Source organism: Gadus chalcogrammus, chromosome 13 (assembly GCF_026213295.1).
Source record: "Gadus chalcogrammus isolate NIFS_2021 chromosome 13, NIFS_Gcha_1.0, whole genome shotgun sequence".
Classification (NCBI taxonomy): domain Eukaryota; kingdom Metazoa; phylum Chordata; class Actinopteri; order Gadiformes; family Gadidae; genus Gadus; species Gadus chalcogrammus.
The window spans coordinates 19457016-19478906 of NC_079424.1; the positions used below are offsets into that span (position 1 = coordinate 19457016).

General features: G+C 47.3%; 1 protein-coding gene across 1 annotated transcript; it reads right to left on the bottom strand.

Moving 5' to 3' along the window:
- Positions 1–263: 263 nt before the first annotated feature.
- Positions 264–21668, bottom strand: rybpb (RING1 and YY1 binding protein b). The gene is made up of 5 exons (XM_056606216.1): positions 21240–21668; positions 20475–20600; positions 3643–4071; positions 2424–2528; positions 264–762 (listed from the first exon to the last, which is right to left on the bottom strand). Exons 1-5 carry the CDS (start codon positions 21263–21265, stop codon positions 510–512), a joined length of 939 nt encoding a protein of 312 aa, XP_056462191.1. The 5' UTR covers positions 21266–21668; the 3' UTR covers positions 264–509.
- Positions 21669–21891: the final 223 nt, after the last annotated feature.

Below are 21891 nucleotides of genomic sequence, written 5' to 3' on the forward strand. Positions count from 1 at the left end.
TAAAATAGTATACAGGTGCAACAGGTAATAAATAAGGGATATCATGATATTAAAAGTTATTAATGATGGTTATTGTGCACAGTGGAGAATTCTTCTTTACAAAATGAAATAAAGACGAAAAAGAGTCGAAATGGCCTCACATCCACGTACGGATAAAAAATAATACATACAAGCGTCTGGATGCTACCACGGGGGGGGGGAGGGAGGGGCTCGCCCTGGGACGACTCGGCTCACGGGGGGGGTGGGAGGGTTGAAATCCACTCGCTCGCTTCAGAGCAGGCTGATGGCTTCTCCATTGTCGCCATGGTAACATCTCCATCCGGCGGGTTCCCGTCAGTCCACCCCAGGGGGGGGGGGGGGGCTCTAGGGATCCAAAGTGGAGGGGAGGTGTGGGAGGTGGAGGGGAGGGGGAGTCGACGGTCAAAGTGGATAGAGGACGTCGGGGAGTCGGGACCACCACTCCGGTGCCGCCCTCTGTCCGTTCTAAAGGTGGAGCGTCCCCCCCACCTTTAGAACGACTCGTCGTGCCCCACGGAGAGGTCCCCCTTGGGGGTGGAGGCGCGGGACGAGCCCTTGTCCATGCATTCGGAGCCGGAGCTCTGGTGCAGGTGTTCGGAGGCGGCGCTGGACGACGTGACGGTGGACGAGGACGTGGAGGACGAGCGCGTCTTCTCCTTAAAGTCTGTGATGATCACCGTCACGTTGCCCACGGTGATGGCCAGCTGCTGGGCGGTGCTCCGGTCCACGTTCTTCAGCTTGGGCCTGGGGCGGGTGGAGATGGAGGAACATCGTCACGCATTCTGGGTATATTATATTGGTTTATTACACATCAGCTGAAGCTTTATGAGGTTGTCTAACACAGGCTGAGTTCCCCCAGCCTGCTTATGGTCCCAATGTGACTAGAAATGACACTAGGTGTAAAATGAGCGCTATGTATCCTGCTCCACCTTGGAAAAATGAAAGCTCAGACGCTCTCGGCCCTATATGTCGTCATAAGGGGCCAAGTTACCTCCCCTTTCTCTGCAAGAGAATTCGGCCCGCCAATGAGCTACGACCGTGCAAGTGCCACGTGAGTGAGTGAGTGAATACACACTGTAATGCAAGTGTTATTTGGAACTGTTCTGCTGTTGGTGTTATGGCACATAACACGTCGGGTTCTCTGACGTCTCTGGTATTTCCACAACGAGACTCGTAGTGGGGGTTATCTCAGCCACGGTTGAGAAGGAATTGGGGGAAAGGAACTTTGGCTTTGACTCCCTGAAGGACATCAACTGCGACATGGAGGAGTTAAGGGATTGTTGCCCACGATTGTCTCCCGCCAGAGCCCCGCTGCCGAGGGACCACCACCGTAAGTTGATGTTGAAGTGGATGAACCAGAGACGTCGGACAACCCGATGCAGTCATCTGAGATTCATAATATCGTATGGAGGCACACACAGCTTTTGGCCGTGGTAATATACATTATATAATGTAAATATCTATGCATAATATTATATTATTTAGATATAGAGCTCCAGGACTCCCGCTGGAGCACCCAGAGTGTTCTAGATATTTACAGAACATGGCTAAAGGCTGGGTGCGCTTCCCCATTGCGATACATCCATTGTAAACAGAGCTCATGGTACCCTGACCGCAAGCTGCTCAGGGCCACACCCCCACCCTCCACCTTGACCCGCATCTAAAAACGGCAGGTTTTAGATGCAGGCACATTCTAAAAACGGCACGTTTGTTGAGAGCTCATTGTGGGACTGGCTCGTAGTGGCTGTAATTCTGCACCAAGGCTGAATTTCTTGAACGTCTTCAAGTACTGTATTAGGGGCCCACTAACACCTGTATAAAAGCACCCATAAAGTAGCAGGCCATGGGACCTTTAATAGGGTCGCAAGTGGGAGGGCGATTAGGTGGAGCAATAAATAAATAAATAAATAAATACAAAGTGACTTACAACTGTGGCTGAGGACATTCAGAAGTATACAATCTATAATTGAACAGCTTCAAAATAAGTGTTCCATGACCAAACTTAAACGACCAGAGAAAGTGAATAATAGGTTTACCCGTCCGACCAATGGTGAAATGACACTACGGGGTCCCGGTATATACATGCCTTAAGGTGTTCTCTAGTTATGGGCGTCTTGCGAGCAGGAAGACTCTCTGCAGGGGAGGCAGGGCCTAACGGCTCCTCTCAGCCGGTGACACACCACCAGTCAGAGATTGAGGCTTCAAAGTGAGCGTAGGTGTGTGTGGAGTGTAAAGGACCACGAGTGAATCATCACCAAAGGGTTTAGCACCAGCCGCGGCTGCTGGCCGCTCTGCCGGCGCAGGACTTTTTATTTATCCAAGATGAAAAAAGGTGAGGTGGATCGTGCTTTTAAAGCCAGGCATGGTCTCTTCGATCTGCAAGGGATTTAACTGCATGGCCGTACCTGGAGATGTGGGAGCTTGTCTTGGTCTTGTTGGTCTTGGTTGCAGACTTCCCAGACTGTATGCTGTGTTTGTCGCTGGGTGGGCTCTGGTGGTCTGTCTTGGGTCTGCAGGATGAATAAAAAAAAAAAGAAGAAAATAAAGTTGATATGAAAGTTAAAACAGTAGTTCACAACCGAGTCGGATAGAGCTGCTTTCACAATCAGGAGGCAGGCTGACATTTTGTTAAGGACCCGTTTCTCGAACTTCAGTGAGTTCTGAAATGTGACATGTTTTGGTTCAGCCCAAAGTGTCAGGAAAGATGAGTAATGTTTTACATGTTTACGTCCAAAGCACACTTGAGTCATGTGCAAAGCCAGCAAAAAAAGGAGAAGAAGAAAATCATACGACCCAATACATTCGCACTAAAGACTAAAATATTCTATTTATTTTTTGGGGTGTGCTCCAAAATATTAATAATTATGAACCGAAATGTTCATGTTCTATTGGCTTTGGACTTCTTTGGATATTCTATAGGCATATCTTAACCCCTTATGGAAGAGTCTGTAGCCGTGTACAATCCACTGAGGTTGGTCCCTAAACAAGACACTCACCACGTTGAATTTCTGCTTTTAAATAAACAAGGAAGAGTCAAACACCAGACCAAATACCAGTATTATGACACCAACACTAGTCTTGCTGAGATGGAAGCAATGCGACCCAGGCATGACGTACGCCAAAGACTCCACGTGTCGGATCTCGTGTTAGACTGAAGAGTGGCATTTAGTGACATTACACTTAGGCGGCCAGCCCGAGTCGATCGCTCGTCTGTCGTCATTCAAATCTACACTTCGCAGGAAATAAGAATAGAGGAAAGTCTAAAAAACACATCCTGTATGTGGACTCGAGTCAAGCGGTTGTTGAGGTCACACGTCACGCAGGCTATAACTCAAGCGTTGGGCTTCAGGAGAAGTGCACATGAGTCACATGCTTCACGTGGAATAAACATCTGAATGGGCTGGAGTAGGGACCAGCATTGTTCGGTAACCAAAGTGGGGGGATGGGAACCATTTTTTTGAAGAATGTGGTCGAACAGAACAGAAAATAGCAGATGCAAAATTAATATTGGCAAATCCATCATAGTAAAAATACTATTTTTTCACATGACTCGATTTTCCCCTATGCCCCCAGCACATTAAACAGGGGGGGGGGGGGGGGGAGGGGGGGGGGCTTGACACTGACCTGTTCTTTTTGCTGCCGGGCTTCTTGGTGACGGCCAGGCTGATGTCCTTCTCCCGGTCCGGCTTGTCCTTGATGGCGGGCGGACTCTCCTTGTCCTTGTCTCCCTTCTCCTTGCCCTTCTCCTTCTCCTTGCCCGTCTCCTTCTCCTTGTCCGTGTCCTTCTCGGGGGTCTCGGCCTCGGGCCTGGGGACTACCCGCTCCGGGCGCTCAGCCTCCGGGCGGCCCTCGCCGTAGGGTCGGCCCTCCGCTCCCGGGTGCTGGCCCTCCATGTCGCCGGGGCCCTCGCCGTCGGCCCGCTCCCCGTCCCCGTCGGGGCGGTCCTTGTCCGAGCGGTCGCTGCGCTCCCGTCTCTCCTTCTTGGCCGGCGGGGGCATGGGGTACTGCTGCGCCACCTGCTGGGCCACCAGCTGAGAGTTGATCCTGGGTTTCCTGTGATGGGGAAACCGGGGGGGGGGGGGGGATTAGCCGGTTGGTGGAGGCTGATTCCACACACACACACACACACACACACACACACACTTGTGATTACAGAGACACACACACAACCTATAGGCAGAGCGGAAAGAGAACTGCCGCTACTGGAAGGACTGATGCACCTTTGGGCCACAGCTCTGACGGAGGAGGGGGGATGGAGGGCACTAATCTCATTAGCTCATGGCTGTAATAAAATAAATAAAGGGGATCACAAGGTGGGACATTTGCAGCGTGTCACTTAGTCCCGCTAATCTGATTACCGCCGTGTTCGACCCCATTTGTCACCGGCGAGGACACGGGGACAGCCGGCCCGCTGACGGGCACCGGCTCCCACCGCTGCGCATGGAGGGACACATGCGCACACACACACACACACACACACACACACACACACACCTTGTGTTACCGTGTGTCACAACACACAGCTCCAGTGGCCGCTTGTGTCTGGATCTCTTTTTCGCCTTCCTGCTCAACATGTACTTCTGCCACGTTTCCATAGCAGCTAGCTACACTCCACCTCAAAAACCCAGCAGACGTTTCAGCGCTGCCCCAGACAACCTGGCTGACGCGTGGTAGATGCCAATTTGCAATTCTTTGTTGTGCTCCGTCTACTATATTTAGTCATTTAGCAGACACTTATCCACAGTGACTCAGTTCTTTTTGAAGCACGCTATGTATGAGCAGGTAGGGGTTAATGCATTTCGACCCATGACGGCTCCAGTGACAATGCAGACAAAAGCCACGTTTCCACCTAAATGACCCAGAGCTTTGAATCCCAGGAACAACCTCTCCAGGGATCAAGGATTCCTCCAGCCTTCTGTTGACTGCCGTTTCCACGGCGGTCTTAAGACCCGCGAAGGTCAGGCATACGGGCACATAACGAAAATAGGGAGAAATACTGAGAAATATCGGATCAACAAAATTGTATCCACTATCCATTATAGCGCGAATATGCTGCCTTTTCCAATAATAGTTGTGGCAGTGAAAAAAGGACAGATGGATTCAACCCCCAACCTCATATAGCCAGTGAATACATGCTTTCATCAAGATTGATCTTCAACTGTAAAATAATGGAGCGCATAGCAGTATGTGAATGCGGCGGATTATGATAACTGTATTCATTCTTGAAAAAAAAAAAATCGGTGTTTTGAAGACTTGTTTGATAAGTAGACAATCGCTGAGGAAGTTCGACGAATCAATATAACTGCACCTTTATTAAGGTCCTGCAACTAAACATTGGCTTGAAGCACCGAATGCTATCCAGAGGGATGATCAATACTTGCTACAGATAGCGATAATTGTACTTCTAGGAGTATAGTTCACCTCTATACATGTAATAATAGGCTATGGGATTTACTACATGTCTAAGTGAACAAAAAACTAATAAAGTGAATATAAAAATAATTTAGTCCCTGGTTTCTACAAGAATGCTTCTAGGTTCCTCCAGATGTCCTGTATTGCAAACGTTTGGCTCATTTGCAGGATTCATTTGGACTCCATTTCAGGCTCTCATGATGAGGTAAATGTGGTTAATCATGTGACCAATGCATCGCGGTACCAGTTTACACAAATTTTTCGACAAAGTGTGGTGACATATGAGTCATTGGCACCGAAACTAGGAAATTATGTTGAAGGGAGACGAGATTGAGCTTTCCCTTTAAGATTTCATGCTCGTTAATTGTTTGTTTATGCTCATTACTACATTCACTTATATTAATTCATGATTAATTAATGGAGGCAAGTTATGTAATACAACAACATTTATACATTTAAATTCGGTGCAAACATCATGTAAATCCAATATCGTTCTGTACTTCCACTCCAACATCACACTTACCACGCTATTAAACAAGTTAATGAATCTAATTAAGTCCGGCAAACCACCACCAACTGGCCCGTCGTTACAGTCAAGCGGCCCACAGAGCAATGCCTAGCCTCCACCTTGGTTCTTATTGCAAGCGTCGGAACCAAGATGGCAGCCAGGTGAATAATGCCGATGAACGGACACGGAGAGAGGACCGCCGCAGCCAGCAAACACATAATCACAGGCCAGGACTAGTCCGGCACGTCCAGCAGACCCAACCACAAGCATTCACACACACACACACACACACACACACACACACACACACACACACACACACACACACACACACACACACACACACACACACACACACACACACACACACACACACACACACACACACACACACACACACACACACAGATTATGGGATAAATCAAAATCACGATTATTTTGGTCAATATTGAAATCACGATTATTCAAAGGAATATTTTTGAGTTTGAAAACATACAAACTGGTCAAAAAGGAAATGTTCCAATCTAAAATAATATAAAAACATGTATCCAGCTGTTCTGCCCTTTCTATAAAACAAAAAAAATAATATAAAAAAAAAAATAATAATCTAAAAACTTGATTATGTTAATCTTTTGCTCGTTTGACACTAAAATCAAAATTTGATTAATCGCCCAGCCCCCACACACACACACACACACAGTCTGCTTAGGCTAGTTTATCTTGATTCCCTACAAGGGGGAGGACTCATGCTTTACTGGCGGTGTAGGGAGGGGACTCGGCGCCTCACACGTTTGCTGGCCAGCGCGAGGGTCCTCTGGTCAGACGAGGCCTCGGGAGTTAGGGAAACCTCCGTGCGTGAAGGTTTGTCTGGTTCAGGGCATTAGGCGGAGCAGACAAACAAGTGCTACCTCTGGAGCATCAAGCCCACCTCATGAATACAAAGTGTTGGCATTGCCACAGGAGGGAAGGGGTCTAGGACAAACACAAACTGTTACAACAAGGGAAAGGCGTGCTCCCGCATCTTAACGAGGATCAATGCAGAGAGCCTTGTGGATGCCATGGCTACGCCTTCAAATTGGGAGATTGTTTCGTTTGTTGGACTTTGGAATGTTGTATTCAATCTAGATGCTTTTCTATACACATAGGTGCTTGTTCTTTAAAAGTAAAAGCACTGTTAACAGTTACAATTTTGTGTGGATGCATTCAGAGGCCGTTATCCCAAAAATTTTCCTCATTCAAATGATCTATACGAGAAATAATTCTATGCTTTAAAATGGCACCCACACGCTATGTTGGATCAACAAGTCAACGTCTGTGTGAGCGCCCGTGTGCATTTGTGTGAGAGTGAAAAGCAGAAACTATTTTTTTTTTCAGAAGAGATAAGAAATCCCTGGTGTGGTTTTACATTTCCAGACCCTGGAATCTTTTCTTTTTTTTTACTGAAATAGTTACAACCACAACCCCTTCCATCCATTTCATCATAGAAGCTTGTCAATCTCAATTACTCACGTTACCATGTGGTATTTTTCTAACATTTAACCTCTCCTCCCACACACACACACACACACACACACACACACACACACACACACACACACACACACACACACACACACACACACACACACACACACACACACACACACACACACACACACACACACACACACACACACACACAGTGCTCCATCAAGCCTGTCCGAGCCCATTAGCCCCAGTGCCTCTCCTTCAGAGCGTGCGGGAGAGGGGGCCCGAGGGGGGGGGAGGGGCTGCCGATCACATGATGATCAATGGGCTCATAATGGATCATCATGTTATGAAGTTAGCGCCACGCTCAAATTAATAGGCCAGCTGTGGTGCATGTTGAGAAGCCCTCCAGCAGGCGAGCAGCAGAGACAGCTGTCCCCTCTGGGGCCAGCGTCCCAGCCCGTCCCCTCTGGGGCCAGTGTCCCAGGCCGTCCCCTCTGAGGCCAGCGTCCCAGCCCGTCCCCGTAGCAGAGACAGCCGTCCCCTCTGGGGCCAGCGTCCCAGCCCGTCCCCTCTGGGGCCAGCGTCCCAGCCCGTCCCCGTAGCAGAGAGGGCTGTGTGTCAGAGAGCCGTCGGCCAGGACCAGTGGAGAGGCCCTTCACAGGGCCACTGCACGGCACTGCGATCCCAGGGAAGTCTACACAATCTATACATTTCACTGTGCTTAAATATGAACACAAATTACCGTTCCAAACAATCTGACTGAGGGTCATTGCATAGCTAGCCTATGGGGAAAACCAAGGCATCTTGTCTTATTCAAATTAAATTAGACAATACACTGGGCATCATAGATAAGTCTATCATAATCATTCATGACCAATGACCATACAAAAGCAATCAAAGAAAACAAACGATAATATTGAATTAGTGCCGAGCTCCCATTTTGTGTTAATTTTTCCAAGAAGGCTACAAAAGAAAACGCCTCAAAACAGGGGAGATATCTATCGCACAGCTTGACAGTTGGCAACCAATCATGGCCTCCTCTGAAGTGTTCACTGGGGCTGCATTCTAGGAAACTGAAGGGATGTTTACCAGAGAGAGGAGAACTCATGTTTACATCGTCAAACACATAACGCCAGGAGACCCCAAAGTCACTGTGATTGGCAGCTGCCAATGAGCCCTATACATCTCCTTAATCCTGCGCCAAATGCTCCCACGGGCTGTATGCATTGAAAGTGGCAGACTTTCACACAAGTCTGCCACATTTCAACAGATCTATGAACCACAACAGCATGCCACACACACAAAAATAGAAGCTGCTGCGTCCATCATATGTTAGGCGTGGCAGAAAGGCGGAACATGCGTGAACAGGTCTTTAAGCGCGGATGACGTCCGACTCCCGACTGTATCAGAAATCATTCTGCTTGGCAGGCGAAGATGCTAACAGGCAGCACGCCTCTTCCTGCTCGTCGCCAGAGCAGGGACCCTGGCCAAAGATGGAGAGATTTGTGTCAGGGAGCGGCGCGACGCGGGCGGCCCAGGTAGTTAAGCAGTGATTCAGTGCCAGCTGCACGCCGGCCATGAGTTGTAGCTGGCATGATAGTCCCGTCCGTCCTCTTTGGCCCATCACTTATTCACCAGGGCCCTTGGCGACATCACGTCCTCCCCACAGGTGCACCCAGGAGGGCCGAGGGCCCTCAGCTTCCATTAGACATAAAGGTGTCTCTCCCACTGGGGACATGAATAATGACTCCACTGTGGGGCTGTGAACAATCACCTGGCCAGGTGGCTGTCAACAGAGTAGAGCAACGGCACCAATGGTATGGGGATTAAAACACCACTCCCATGCAATCGGACTCCAACGTCCAAAGCAATCAAATGCAATCTTGATTCCAAGGCAGACGAATAACTGGACTTTGAGATGGTGAATGAGTAACTAGTCAGTGTTCATTCGAAAGAGATACCTGGTTCATGCCTCAAATTAGTACCTGAATGCCAGTCTTAGATGGAACACCAAGAGCCTTGACGACAACTCATTCAAGGAAAGAGTAAATAACTACATATTTACACATTAAAAAAAACGATTTCCTGACACCGTGTTTGGGCTGTGTGGCAGCCCTAGAAACAATAACCGTGTGTGTGTTTGTATAGGAGTGTATTCTACCAGTCATAATGTGCCCTACTTAATATGTATCCCATGCAGGGAGTGGGTCAAAGAGCAAGCACAGGCATCCAGCCGATGAACCTCCTCCCGCCTCCTATGCTCTCTGCACCAAAACGTTCTTAGAGGCTGCCTGCTGTTGCCCAACGGCACCCCACCGTGAGGGCAAACAGACTATTACATTCCTCTTCACACCACAATTGGACCTGATTGACAGGCCCCTCCTTGGCTCGCCCACTTAACGGAAAGTGGAAAGGTGCCGAAATAACCGCCATTACACCTTAAAGCCCCCCCCCCCCACAGCACACACACAAAAACACACACGGTAGGCGGCAGCCCCAGTTGGCCAGGCACACCCACCGTGAATAACCCCTGGGTGGGAAAACACTGCCTCCTCTCTGCGCTGAACTACCTGCCTGCAGTGGAGCAGCCGTTAGCCACTGGCCTCCTTTATAAAGGGGCTTCATGGGAGGTGATACACACAGCTGAGAGACAGGTCAAACATGAGCAAGCATAGTTTAGGAAACAGCGAGAGGGTACTAAAGACTGAGTGAGCAAGGAGAATAAAAAGGGAGAGAGGCCATTGGAGCAAGAGAGAGAAAGAGGAAGAGAAGCCGAGTGTGCTAGCTTGAGAGAACGAGAAGCAGCAAGCAAGAGAGAGACAGGGAGAGAGGAAGAGTGATCGGAGAGCAGGGAGAAACGAGCAAGAGACCGAGAGAGACAAAGTGCCAGGGAGGGAGAGAGGGAGAGAGACAAAGCGGGAGGAGGCGCAGGAAAGCCCTCATTAACACGGCTCTTTTATTGAAGTGCTGTTTGGAGGACAAGCAATTATTTCCTGCCAAGCTGAGTGAATGCAGCGGCAGACAGCTGAGCCGCAGAGAGGGAGAGGGAGAGAGATAGACGGATAGAGAGACATGGACAAAGAGAGACATTGACAGAGAGACAGAGTGCATTAACATGGAGCTGATTATAGTCTGCTTAAGTCACAAGTGGGATGATGTAAGTGGCCATGTAAACACCACAGAGCGATAGCGGCACTGGTGCTGTGACGGAATCGGACTATTAGAAACCCAAATGAAAAAAACAAGGCATCGCACCGTGCTAACGCCTGATTTCCACGGGGACGTACGTGCCGCGGAACGGCTGCGAACTCTGCCCTGCGTCAATCCCCACCGGGCGCGTAACGGCAGCGTAGCGCTGTCTTGTGAGCCAGCCGTATTCATGCGAGATCACGCGATAACCTAAACCTAATGTACTCACCTTACACTCCCAAAACTACTGCAATTAAATGCCACGCTTTGTCCTTTCTGACATTGACAGGATTTAGTTCATTATTTATTCTATGTTGCTCCACTTCGACAATCAGTCTCTCGTCGTCCATGTTGCCGACCCTCTGAGACCCTTTGATGCTGACCTGGTGCCACCGGTCATGACGTAATGTTGATGTGAAGTTGTGATAGGCAACATGAGCGGAGTATTGTGTTTTATTTAGAAAAATGACCGGATGCTCTATGGCTTTTACTTTTTCACTTCCTGCCCGGCTCGATCTGCTCTGTGGAAATTGACGCGGTTCAGCAACGGCTCGGGTCAAAAATAGAAGTGCTACGGAATGATAACGCTGCGACGCGGCGTGCCGCTCCTGGGACGCTGCTGAGACGTTCTGCAGGGCGCCCGGTGGGGATGGTTTCATTAGGGTGGCAGCGATCAGCAGCGGTGACCGCGGCGCAACCGTTCCGCGGCGCTTACGTCCCCGGTGGAAATCATGCGTAATAGAAGTAGTATGCTTCTTTGTAAAACAACACGGTTTTGCAGTTAGTAATCAAGCCTCTATCTTCTCCTGCACGTGGAGGCACATAAGAGGAAAGTGTAAATTGTTTTGCAAGTGATACTATAAAGTGGAAGTCTGTTAAAACATGACATCTTGGTAAACAAAGTCTGCATTACACGCTTAAGCGAGCACAGATTAAGAAAGCAAACCTGTGCAAAGAAAATATGTCGCATTCGCAAAAGCGGTTTGATCCAATTATACTTCAACAAAAATCAACAAAAGAAACGGCTTGTGAAATTGGCTGCTAATAAAGAAAAAGAAAAACAGTATACAGCACATTCTGTTATCATAGGGAAACAGTACATGCATTGATTGGTGTAATGCAACCACAGACACAAGCAGATGGAGAAAAAGCATTCGATAGAGAGAGAGCGGGAGACAACAAACACATCAAAAACACTAAGTCAGCAGCGCGGTCAGCCGACACACGTTCCAACATCTCCCTCCCGTTTACTCACACGAACAGCCTCTCCCGATAAACGCGCTGGGAAACGTCGGCGGTGCCGGCTCCGAGACTCCTCTGATCCCCGTGTGCATTAACGCCAGAGAGAAGCCGGCGGAGGACACGTCCCACGACGCAGCCTCCCACCCCCCTCGTCCCGCCCGTCTGACCCGAAGCAGCCCCCGGCTGATCAAAGCAACTCCCATGCACCGTGTTACCGCGGGCAACGCAACACGGGCACGCACTCATCCGTGTCAACATCTCCACGCCGCGCCTTGATCATTATGCACACTCCTCTCACACACAGTCCTCTCACACACAGTCCTCTCACACACTCCTCTCACACACACACACAGTCTCTGAGCAGCCCTCCGCCCCTCCTCCTCCTAATGCAGTGGAGCGGAGCGCAACCCGGCGCAGCAAGGCTGCTGCTAAAACAGGAAGTGGGATTCTGGTATGGCCCACCGCCTCCCGAAGGGGTACACTGCGGTTCTGACCTGTGTCTGGGGGTGACACGGAGCCACTCGTCACCTCTAGCCGTCTGAGGCTCGGAGGGGGTTAAGACAGCACTGGGGAAATGAAAGCCCAAGAGAAGCACCTGAGGAACTGCCTGGGGCTACCGCCTAGCTCAGTCCCCTGCCAATAAATATACATCCCACACACACACACACACACACACACACACACACACACACACACACACACACACACACACACACACACACACACACACACACACACACACACACACACACACACACACACACACACACACACACACACACACGTAATAATTTGGTGCCAACTGCGTCCTATTAAAGTAAATCAAATGACCCACATTGCAAAGTCTTTCTTGTCTGAACAATATCTGAGCCGTTACAACTGCAGAGATATATTAGGGTTGTGTCAACATCTTGGGCAATTTGGTTTGCAAAGGAATAGATGGACGGAAACGATTGTTTATCTTCTACTTTTAATTTCTGGCAGAGTAGAGTAGTGGCACAATGATAAAAGACAAGCCCTTCAGGAGACTGACTTGCTGTTGAACGATATGGCAGCCTGTCACATCAGTTGAAAACAGTTAACATGCATGTCCCCTTTCCTTCCAGGCACCCACCAACCCCCCTCAGGGTCTTCCGGCAAAATGGCCAAGAGGATGTATCCATTAGTGAGGTTTTTCTACACAACAAAAAGTACAGTAACAACTCTGATGCTACCCAGGTACAAAACAACAGGGATGTTGCCATGGCTCCTGCATCTTTCAGACTCTACCGTTGACTTTAGCCTTTCACAATCACTGTTGCCCATTTGACAGGCACTTGGGGTGAGGGCTTGGAGCCTGGCTTTCAGGGGTTACAGGGCCGGCCAACATGTTCCCACTGCCATTTTTAACCTCAACTGTACTTTTGTACACAACCTGACTTTGGAACGCAATGAGTTTGTGAGAAACAGCGGGTCTATCCCAATCCAAAAGGGCACACAAAAAAAACCAACAATGTAATTATCTTGAGTCATCTGTCAGACACTTTGATGCACAGCGACGTGCAGTGGATTCAGATACACGACACGTCACTCAGGAGCCGATTGGAGGTTTAAGGGGCATGGTGCTAATGGATGCCTACGGGCAGACTGTGTCCAGTAGAGCCTTGATCGTATGCATAAACGGAGGACAACGGTAGCGCAGGGTGTGGGACCGCGCTCTGCCAGGGGAGACGGAGGCGGCCCAGCATGGCTCTCACTCCACGTCTGCTTACACCACACACACACACACACACACACACACACACACACACACACACACACACACACACACACACACACACACACACACACACACACACACACACACACACACACACACACACACACACACACACACACACACACACTTTTCCTGAGGGCTTTTTTTGCCCTTCAGTAGGGCTGGGCGATTAATCAAATTTTGATTGCGATATGATTTTAGTGTCAAACGAACATAATTGAGTTATTTTTATTTATTTATAGAAAGGGCAGAACAGCTGGATACATATCTTTACATTATTTTAGATTGGAACATTTTCTTTTTGACCATTTTGTGTATTTTTTAAAGGGCGAAAATTCATGCCGAATAAATACAACATGTTTTCAAACTCAAAAATAATCCTTTGAATAATCATGATTTCAATAATGACCAAAATAATCGTGATTTAGATTTTTCCCATAATCGAGCAGCCCTACCCTTCAGTTAGTGATTCTACATCGACAATTGCTTACTTTTTGTCCTCTTCCTCATCTGCCCTTCAGGTTTTCTGCGAACCGCTCCCCACGATCGCCGTCACGCTCCAACGTAGGAGGAGCCAACATTATCTCTCCCGTCTCAACTCTCTCCCTCTACATTGCTCTATTGTTTCCATTTTGTCCCAATGCCAAATTAGCCATTGTATTTATCACTCCCTCTGCGCTTAATCCCATGAAGTAGTCATGAACTCTTAAATCCCAACGATTAACATGTTAAAGATTAGCGGGCTGGCCACGTGTGTTTTGAGTTTGAGTGCAGATGCCGATACTGCTGCATGAGAAAGCCGTTTCCTTTGAGCTAGCGCTGCACTAGGTGTGCTTGTGCCTATGTGTGGTAAGAGAGAGAAAGGCAAGGAGGTGCAGCTACTAATGGAGTGCACCAGCATGTCCCTCTTATGTAATTCCATTACCCAAGACAATTCGCCTTAATGTGACAGCAGAATACACAGGTTGAAATGAATCAGACGCAGCCACACTAAACACACGTCATTGTTATTGACCCAGGATTAACACTTTCTCCTCAACATTATCTTGTGGTTAAAACAAAAACAAAAAAGTTGGTGCAACACCAAATAAATAAACAGTTCTAATCCTTCAAATAAAAATAGGGTTAGACTTGAAGCAGCAACGTCAAGTGAGGCACAAATTAGCAATGCATTTTACATTTTAAAGCTATATCCAGGTTAAAGGAACCTCAAGGATTCAAGCGAATGAGCTGATGGCTCATTGAACAAGCGGGCTCCATATTGAGGGGACTTGTATTGTCCACTCTAGAACTACATTTACAACGGGTTTCAAACTTTCTATGGCTACATTCTCAGTATTACTGTGACTCCCTGTGCAAAGTGACAGATATACAGAATCCTTTGTGTCAGGGTTTTAATGGCTCTTCAGTGAAAGCAAACGCTACTGATTATTCACATTGCGACATGCAAGCATATATGCATTTAACACAAGATCCTAACCCCAAAAAGCTCATATAGTGTGTATCTGTTTTCGCTGTAAGGAACTTAAAATCACTGAAATTAAATAGGTTACAGTAAATAACAGAATATATATGAAGATAAATAACCCTATCGGAACAAATCAATGCATTGAATACCTGTCTCTTTGCGTTTGCTCTAATTACAAATATTGTGAAAATCACTTGGAAAACGTGGCATGAATCCAAACCCTTAAAGTAAGCCTTTGCGTTAGTCCTAATATTTACACTGAACACATTGCTGGAAGAGATGAGGGAGATTGCTTCCAAAATATATCCCTGGCAAAAATGTAACTAATGTAAGTATTAGGATTTTGCTAATGATTGACTTAATACCGCATTACTACATCTTATTAAAATACAATTACAACAAAGTCACATAAGGCCAAACCTAGTTGTAAAAATGACTGCACTGAACACTCAAGATGTTACTAGAATTTAGGAAAAGCCATACTCACTTAAAGTCAAAGTCAGCCTATATCTGAGGAACTATATCAAAACAGATGTTTCATAACTTTTAAAAACAAATGATTCTTCATGTGCAAAGTTATTCTTTGATTCATGACCTGTTCCCGAAACCACTCTTTGTCTTTGATGTGCACGAAAGTCTCCATTATCAAACTAATTTCTGTATAAATAGTCTTCTATGTCTCAAATGCTTCCATTTCCCTGTTCAATTCCGAGAAAAGTAAGTATACATCCATATTACCCAACTATCAAATCGACAATGCAGTCACCTTTGATCAAACGACAACAATATGCCGGCCGCTTGAGAGGCTGACTGTTTATTTGCTCAGCCTTTCCGGTAGAGTGGGTGGACACCTCTTGAAATGCTAGGCAACTGTTCACCAAAGAGCAGCACAGATAACCGCGCGGCTTTCAAGAATGGTAGTACCCCTCCACTTCCTGTGATCCCTACCATCAATCAACTTTAGAGGGCTTCTAATGGTTTTTCCCGAGGCCCTGGGGGGAGGCTGCCTGAGGTGAATACAAAACGCTGCCGAGCCACCGGTCGCCGTACAGCCACCCACGTGGTGTCACGTTCGCACAGCCATCGGGTTCTGGTGCCACAAAAAAGAGAAACATTTGAATGCTCTCTCTCGGTGCGTGTGCTTGTGCGTGCATGCAGTGAGAGTGTCTTCATGCGTGTGCCTGTGGTTCCCTGTGTGTGCGGGCTTGGGTGTGCCTGTCCGTGTGCGAGGGGGGAGACAGACTCCGCTCCAATTACTAAAGAAGTCACGGGCGCAGAGCGACAAGAGCGACTGGAGCACTTGCAGCAGCTACTTTGACTTGTAGATTAGCTGAGGAGGGGAGGAGGGGTCAGGTGCAGAATGCATAGTGCCCTGTTGTTTAAGAGTAAGAGGGGCACGGGCTAGATTTAGCTTACTTTGGTATCTCGTTACATCACCAACGCCGGCTGGGTCATCAGGTTCGTTAGCCAGCCCTGGGGAGAGGGGGCTGGGCTTGTGTGCGGATGAACTTATTATTCTATATCAGAGCCCTTTTCAGTGACAAACGGGGTCAAACGGGGAGGGATTTTATCCCCAGTACTTTTTAATCTGTATGGACGGACTCTCTAAAAGACTCACAATGTGCAGGACTGGATGCATGGTGGGAGAAAGGCTACTTAATCATTTAATGTATGCTGATGACCTGGTCATTATGACCCCCAGTTGCTCAGAGTGTGTTCTGACTATGGACAGCTCTTTGATATCAAGTTTAATCCCAAAAAGAGTGTAGTCATGATCATGAAAACTAAGGAAGATAGGGATGCAACATTCCCTTCTTTTCTTTTGGCTGACAAGGTGCTCAATGTTGTGGATAAGGTCAGATATCTGGGTCACATCATTAGGGACGACCTCAGTGACGATGATGATGTTCAGAGTAATAATAAGGCTTCGGTATCCCAATTTTGACAAACAATTACAGTTTGCCTAATTTAATCCGTATTTTAACTTTCACACTTATAAACACACAAAGCACCCTGTGGCAAGGCGTAACATTCTAAATTATTACAAAGTGGGTTAGGGTTAAACTAGAAGATCTAATAGACTTTGGTCTCTTTAAGTATGATAAGCGGTTGATACTACTTACTAGGGGTGTAACGGTACCCGTATTTGTACCGAACCGTCACGGTACAGGCACTTCGGAGCGGTTACAGAGGTGTACCGCGGTACGTAAATGTGGCGTACATAGCGGGCAACGATCGTCAAATAGTCAAAGTCACGTAGAATATCGAATAAATAATGTGACTATCGTTATTTATTACACGGCTCTTCTCAATGCTGTTGAACGCTCCGTTGACCTGCATGGGCCTTCACAACTTCCGGTGGTGAAAAGCGTCCTCGGTTGCTAAGCAACGTCAACGACTTTGGCTACTATTTCTCTGCGGATCGACACTACGAATGCTGGTAACAAATAAATTGTAAAAGAAACACCGTGTGAAGTTATATTTTTGACATGTCTAGTTCACCGTCATGGAGGCTGTGTTCAGTAAAATAAATAAATAATTAAATAAATAAATAGCGATCCGTTTGTCGCATGTAGGTCTATCTGCCTAAGCCCACGTTGAAATAATTTTGATGTTGAATGTTGATGGCGCAGTTGTTGAAATAAAGACATTGATTTCATACAAATCATAAAAGCCTCACCCTGTGTCATTGTGTGTGCGTGTATCCGAGGTGCGTGCGTGCGTGAGGGGTTCTTGATTGAGCGATTTTCAAATATTATTCGAATACTTCTCAACGGATATCAAATTTTTTCCAGAAATATACATCCCTAGCACACACATTTGACCAGGCACCATCCAGGTGTTACTATCACTGTTGCTGTGGAAAAAAAACGAGCCGTGCCAACCCAGCTCACGACACTTTCAACAACCCCTGTCTGGGAATTCAGAAATGCAAATGCCATAACCAAGTTTATTGGTGTTTTCATTGCTGCTGATCTACGGCCATTCTCCGTTGTTGACAAACAAGCAGTTTTTAAAAAAATGTCTCTTAACTATGAACCGTACCGTACCATGACTTAAAAACCGAGGTATGTACCGATTCCGAACCATGACTTTTGTGTACCGTTGCACCCCTACTACTTACTGTACATACTTTGTGGGTGTACAAATAATTTATTCTCAATCATGTATACTTTCCATGTAGCACCGATCAGAAATACTTGGAAAGGGATTATGCCATCGATGATCGGCTCCAAGTCTATTTGAGTTTCCTGGGAGTACCTGCAGCTCTCCAACAGTGGAGTCTATTGGATTCCCAGTGGGATGGCGGGACTGACTGCTGTGCTGCCAATAGACTTCAGCTTAGGACTGTCACCATCACCCACACACACACGACAGACGGCCACTGGTCCCTCTAGTTGCCAGCGGAGCGCCAAAGCACACGTGTACATTAGCAAGTTTGACGCACAAAGGCTACATGTTAAAACTGACAACTATTACAACAGATGAAGAGCCTTTCATGTTGCATACATATGTCATAACCAACCACAAGAGGCCGAACGTGAAAACGCTTTACACAACCATTGCTCTGAGTGCCAAAGACTATAGACGGAAACTTGGCGAGGATCAACACACGAGTTCAACTAGCTCTGGACAAACACAGCAGAAGCAGGGCTCCGAGAAGCAGAGTGCAAAGTCGAGTGAAGAATCTTCATATCGTCACCCACCAGGAATTCCAGCCATTACAGGGTAATTAAGAGTAGGGTTTGTAATGGTCTCATGAACACAGTCCAATTGAAGGCAACACCTCAGATGACACACACACACACACACACACACACACACACACACACACACACACACACACACACACACACACACACACACACACACACACACACACACACACACACACACACACACACACACACACACACACACACACACACACACACACACACACACGAGAGCAAGCTGCTTGCGCCATGATCAGCTGGAATGCATCAAAAAGGAAAGGGAAGAGGACCAATTAGTCCTCATTAGAATAACGCACACATATGCAACAGCCAACAATTGACATCAATCAAAGGTTAACTATTTGGATCAAACGAGGAAGTGTGCACACATACACATGCCAGTCCTATTTACCAAATAGAGGCATCTGAGCCGTGGCCGGTATATCGAGGCTATGACGTCCCTCTCTGTCGCGCTTAAGCCGGCATGATCTGCGCCGGGCTTAATCTACACTCCACTGCTAGGAAAAGATCACAGCCCAGAGGGGGTGGAGCCAAACAAACATTGAGCCCAATCCTTCACATTCTCAGTAAACCTGGTGCGTACCGGGGAGTGCTTCCCTCCCCCACCCATCTGTGGTTCCAGAGTTGCTAGCCCAGACACTCATAGTAAAACACCACAACTGGAAGAGTAGAGCTAGGGGACCCGCCAACACACCCACAAATTACTCAGTCGTCTCATTGCCTGACACACACACACACACACACACACACACACACACACACACACACACACACACACACACACACACACACACACACACACACACACACACACACAGTGTAAACTTGAGTTCCTGTAAGCGTGGTTGTTTTTTTTTGGTCCTTTGCTGACACATCACACAATGCACAAACTTTCTCACTTCGCCACTTCTCTTTAACATGAGGTCATATATTTTGGAAATGCCCCACTTAAAGAAGACGGGGAAATAACTAGCATTGAGAATGTTGAATGATTCTAATGAAGAGCAAAATTAAGGGAAATATGATAGACATCAATAAACACACCATAAATTAAGAGCTGATTAATTGACACATTATTATATCTCATTTATTTATTCTCAAACACCAGGTAACCCTCTTTTGTAATTGTAACATCCAGTATGGCAAAAACAACACCGATTACAAAGGCAATCCAACGTGAAAAATCTATTCACTATTGAAACTCATGCAGACATGCCTGCCGTCATTCCCAATCCATCAGGTGTAGTCCGGTTTGATATGAGTCAACCACATGACAGGTAGGGTAATACTAAAATCCTACAGGTAGGCTAGGCGTAGGGTTTCGGTTACATCTTATCGGGATGGTCCATTAAAAAACAGACCTCCCCCCTTAACAATATGCTTGTCGATGCACTGACGCCGTGTACAGCCATCGGGAAGTAGGGGCCCTTCTCCACACCCCACCCCATCCCAGCCCCCCTCTATGGCTGGCGAGGCTGTAACGTTTGTTGTATATTGATACGACTGTGAAAATCATCATGGTCGTATGGCCAGGGGTTTGACAGATGGTCCATCAACAAGTCCATAACCCCATTGCTCAACGACAAATAGCCTGTCGATCAAAGTTGTCATTCCTATAAATTGCGATGCAATGCTGCAGCCAGCCAGGAGAAAAACGAGACGCTACGTTACCTTGTGGATGTGCCCTTCCTCACATCGCAGATGCTGCATTTGAAAGCCTCGGCGGTGTTCTTGAAGGTGCAGACGCTACAGTCCCAATAGCCGTCGTCGGCACTCGGTTTTGCTTGTCTTTTTGGCCTTGGGAATAGAAAATTAGAAAAAGGTCAAGTTAGTGCTTCATTTCATGGTTTGACATGAAGTGAGGATGATCTAGCGAGCAAAAAATAGACACTGCCTAATATTAATTGCAAGGTCCCACTCCCCAAAGCATGACAAAAGGCATAGGCACGTTTTCCCTAATGCTCGGTTTGGGTCCCCACTACTGTAGCTCGCTCGTCACACTGGGCTTTTAAGAGGAGAGCGAGCTTCAGTCGACCGCGTTTGATCGTATCGCGAGCTAGGCTAGCGCGCAGGCGAGCGAGGCACAAATGTTCAGCTCGAGGCTTAGCACGTAGGCTAATAACATGAATCGCGTACAATGTCTCTTCGACGTTGACATTAGACACCGACAGAGCGACGTGATTCAACATGTTCGAAGATGCCAGACGTGTCCTACAAAAAAAAAAATCCCTTTGTCTCTTAAGTGAGTGGTTGTAGCGAAGCGAGAAGCCGCCATAGTGACTGCACTATTCTAGCCCGATCTGGCGTACGGACTGAAAAAGGCAGGGAGAAACACTCCTCGAGAAAGCATCCGAATAGCAAGCCCCGCACGGCAACCAATTCACGAAAAACATACACAAATCGACAGCGAACACGCCGGGTCATGCGGCCGGTTACCTGGTAGGGCTCTTTTTGTCGCCCATGGTGAAGAATTATCTTCCAAAAGAAGAAAAGGGGGCTCCTGCAATTGTGAGTGATTGTTGTAGGCTGTGCGCGGAGGATCCAGACTGAACCGCTGCTCGAGCTGTGGCGGAGGAGCTCAGTGCTGCTCGAGGCAGGGCACGGCGACCGCACACCACCGCGTGACTGCTAGACGCCCAATCACCGCCTGGCTCGGTTTAAAAGTCTCGATAGATATTTGCAAGAGTATAGCTTCTACTGACGAATTGTTTGACAGTCATCCTTCAAATACCGATGATCCGTAAAAAAAATATTATTACGATTTGAAGCGACGCTGGCACACGACGATGAGGGTTTGATGACTCGTCCCTCCTACTCGGTAAGGTGTTGCATTGCAGAGCACAGGCGCGTCAGGGAAGAAAGTTCATCTTGGGACAAGGCAGGCCAGCATTACCACAAAGGATACAATACCTAACTAATGCCTTTATTGGCTATTTTCAGAGCAGGCTGTATAGCTTGACATTATATTGTGGCACCTCAATTCAACATGACTTGTGTAATACTGCGTAATAAATACAAAATAATCAATACATTTTGTCTAGCCCATATATAAGGCTGCATATTGATGCTATGCAAATATTGACATTGC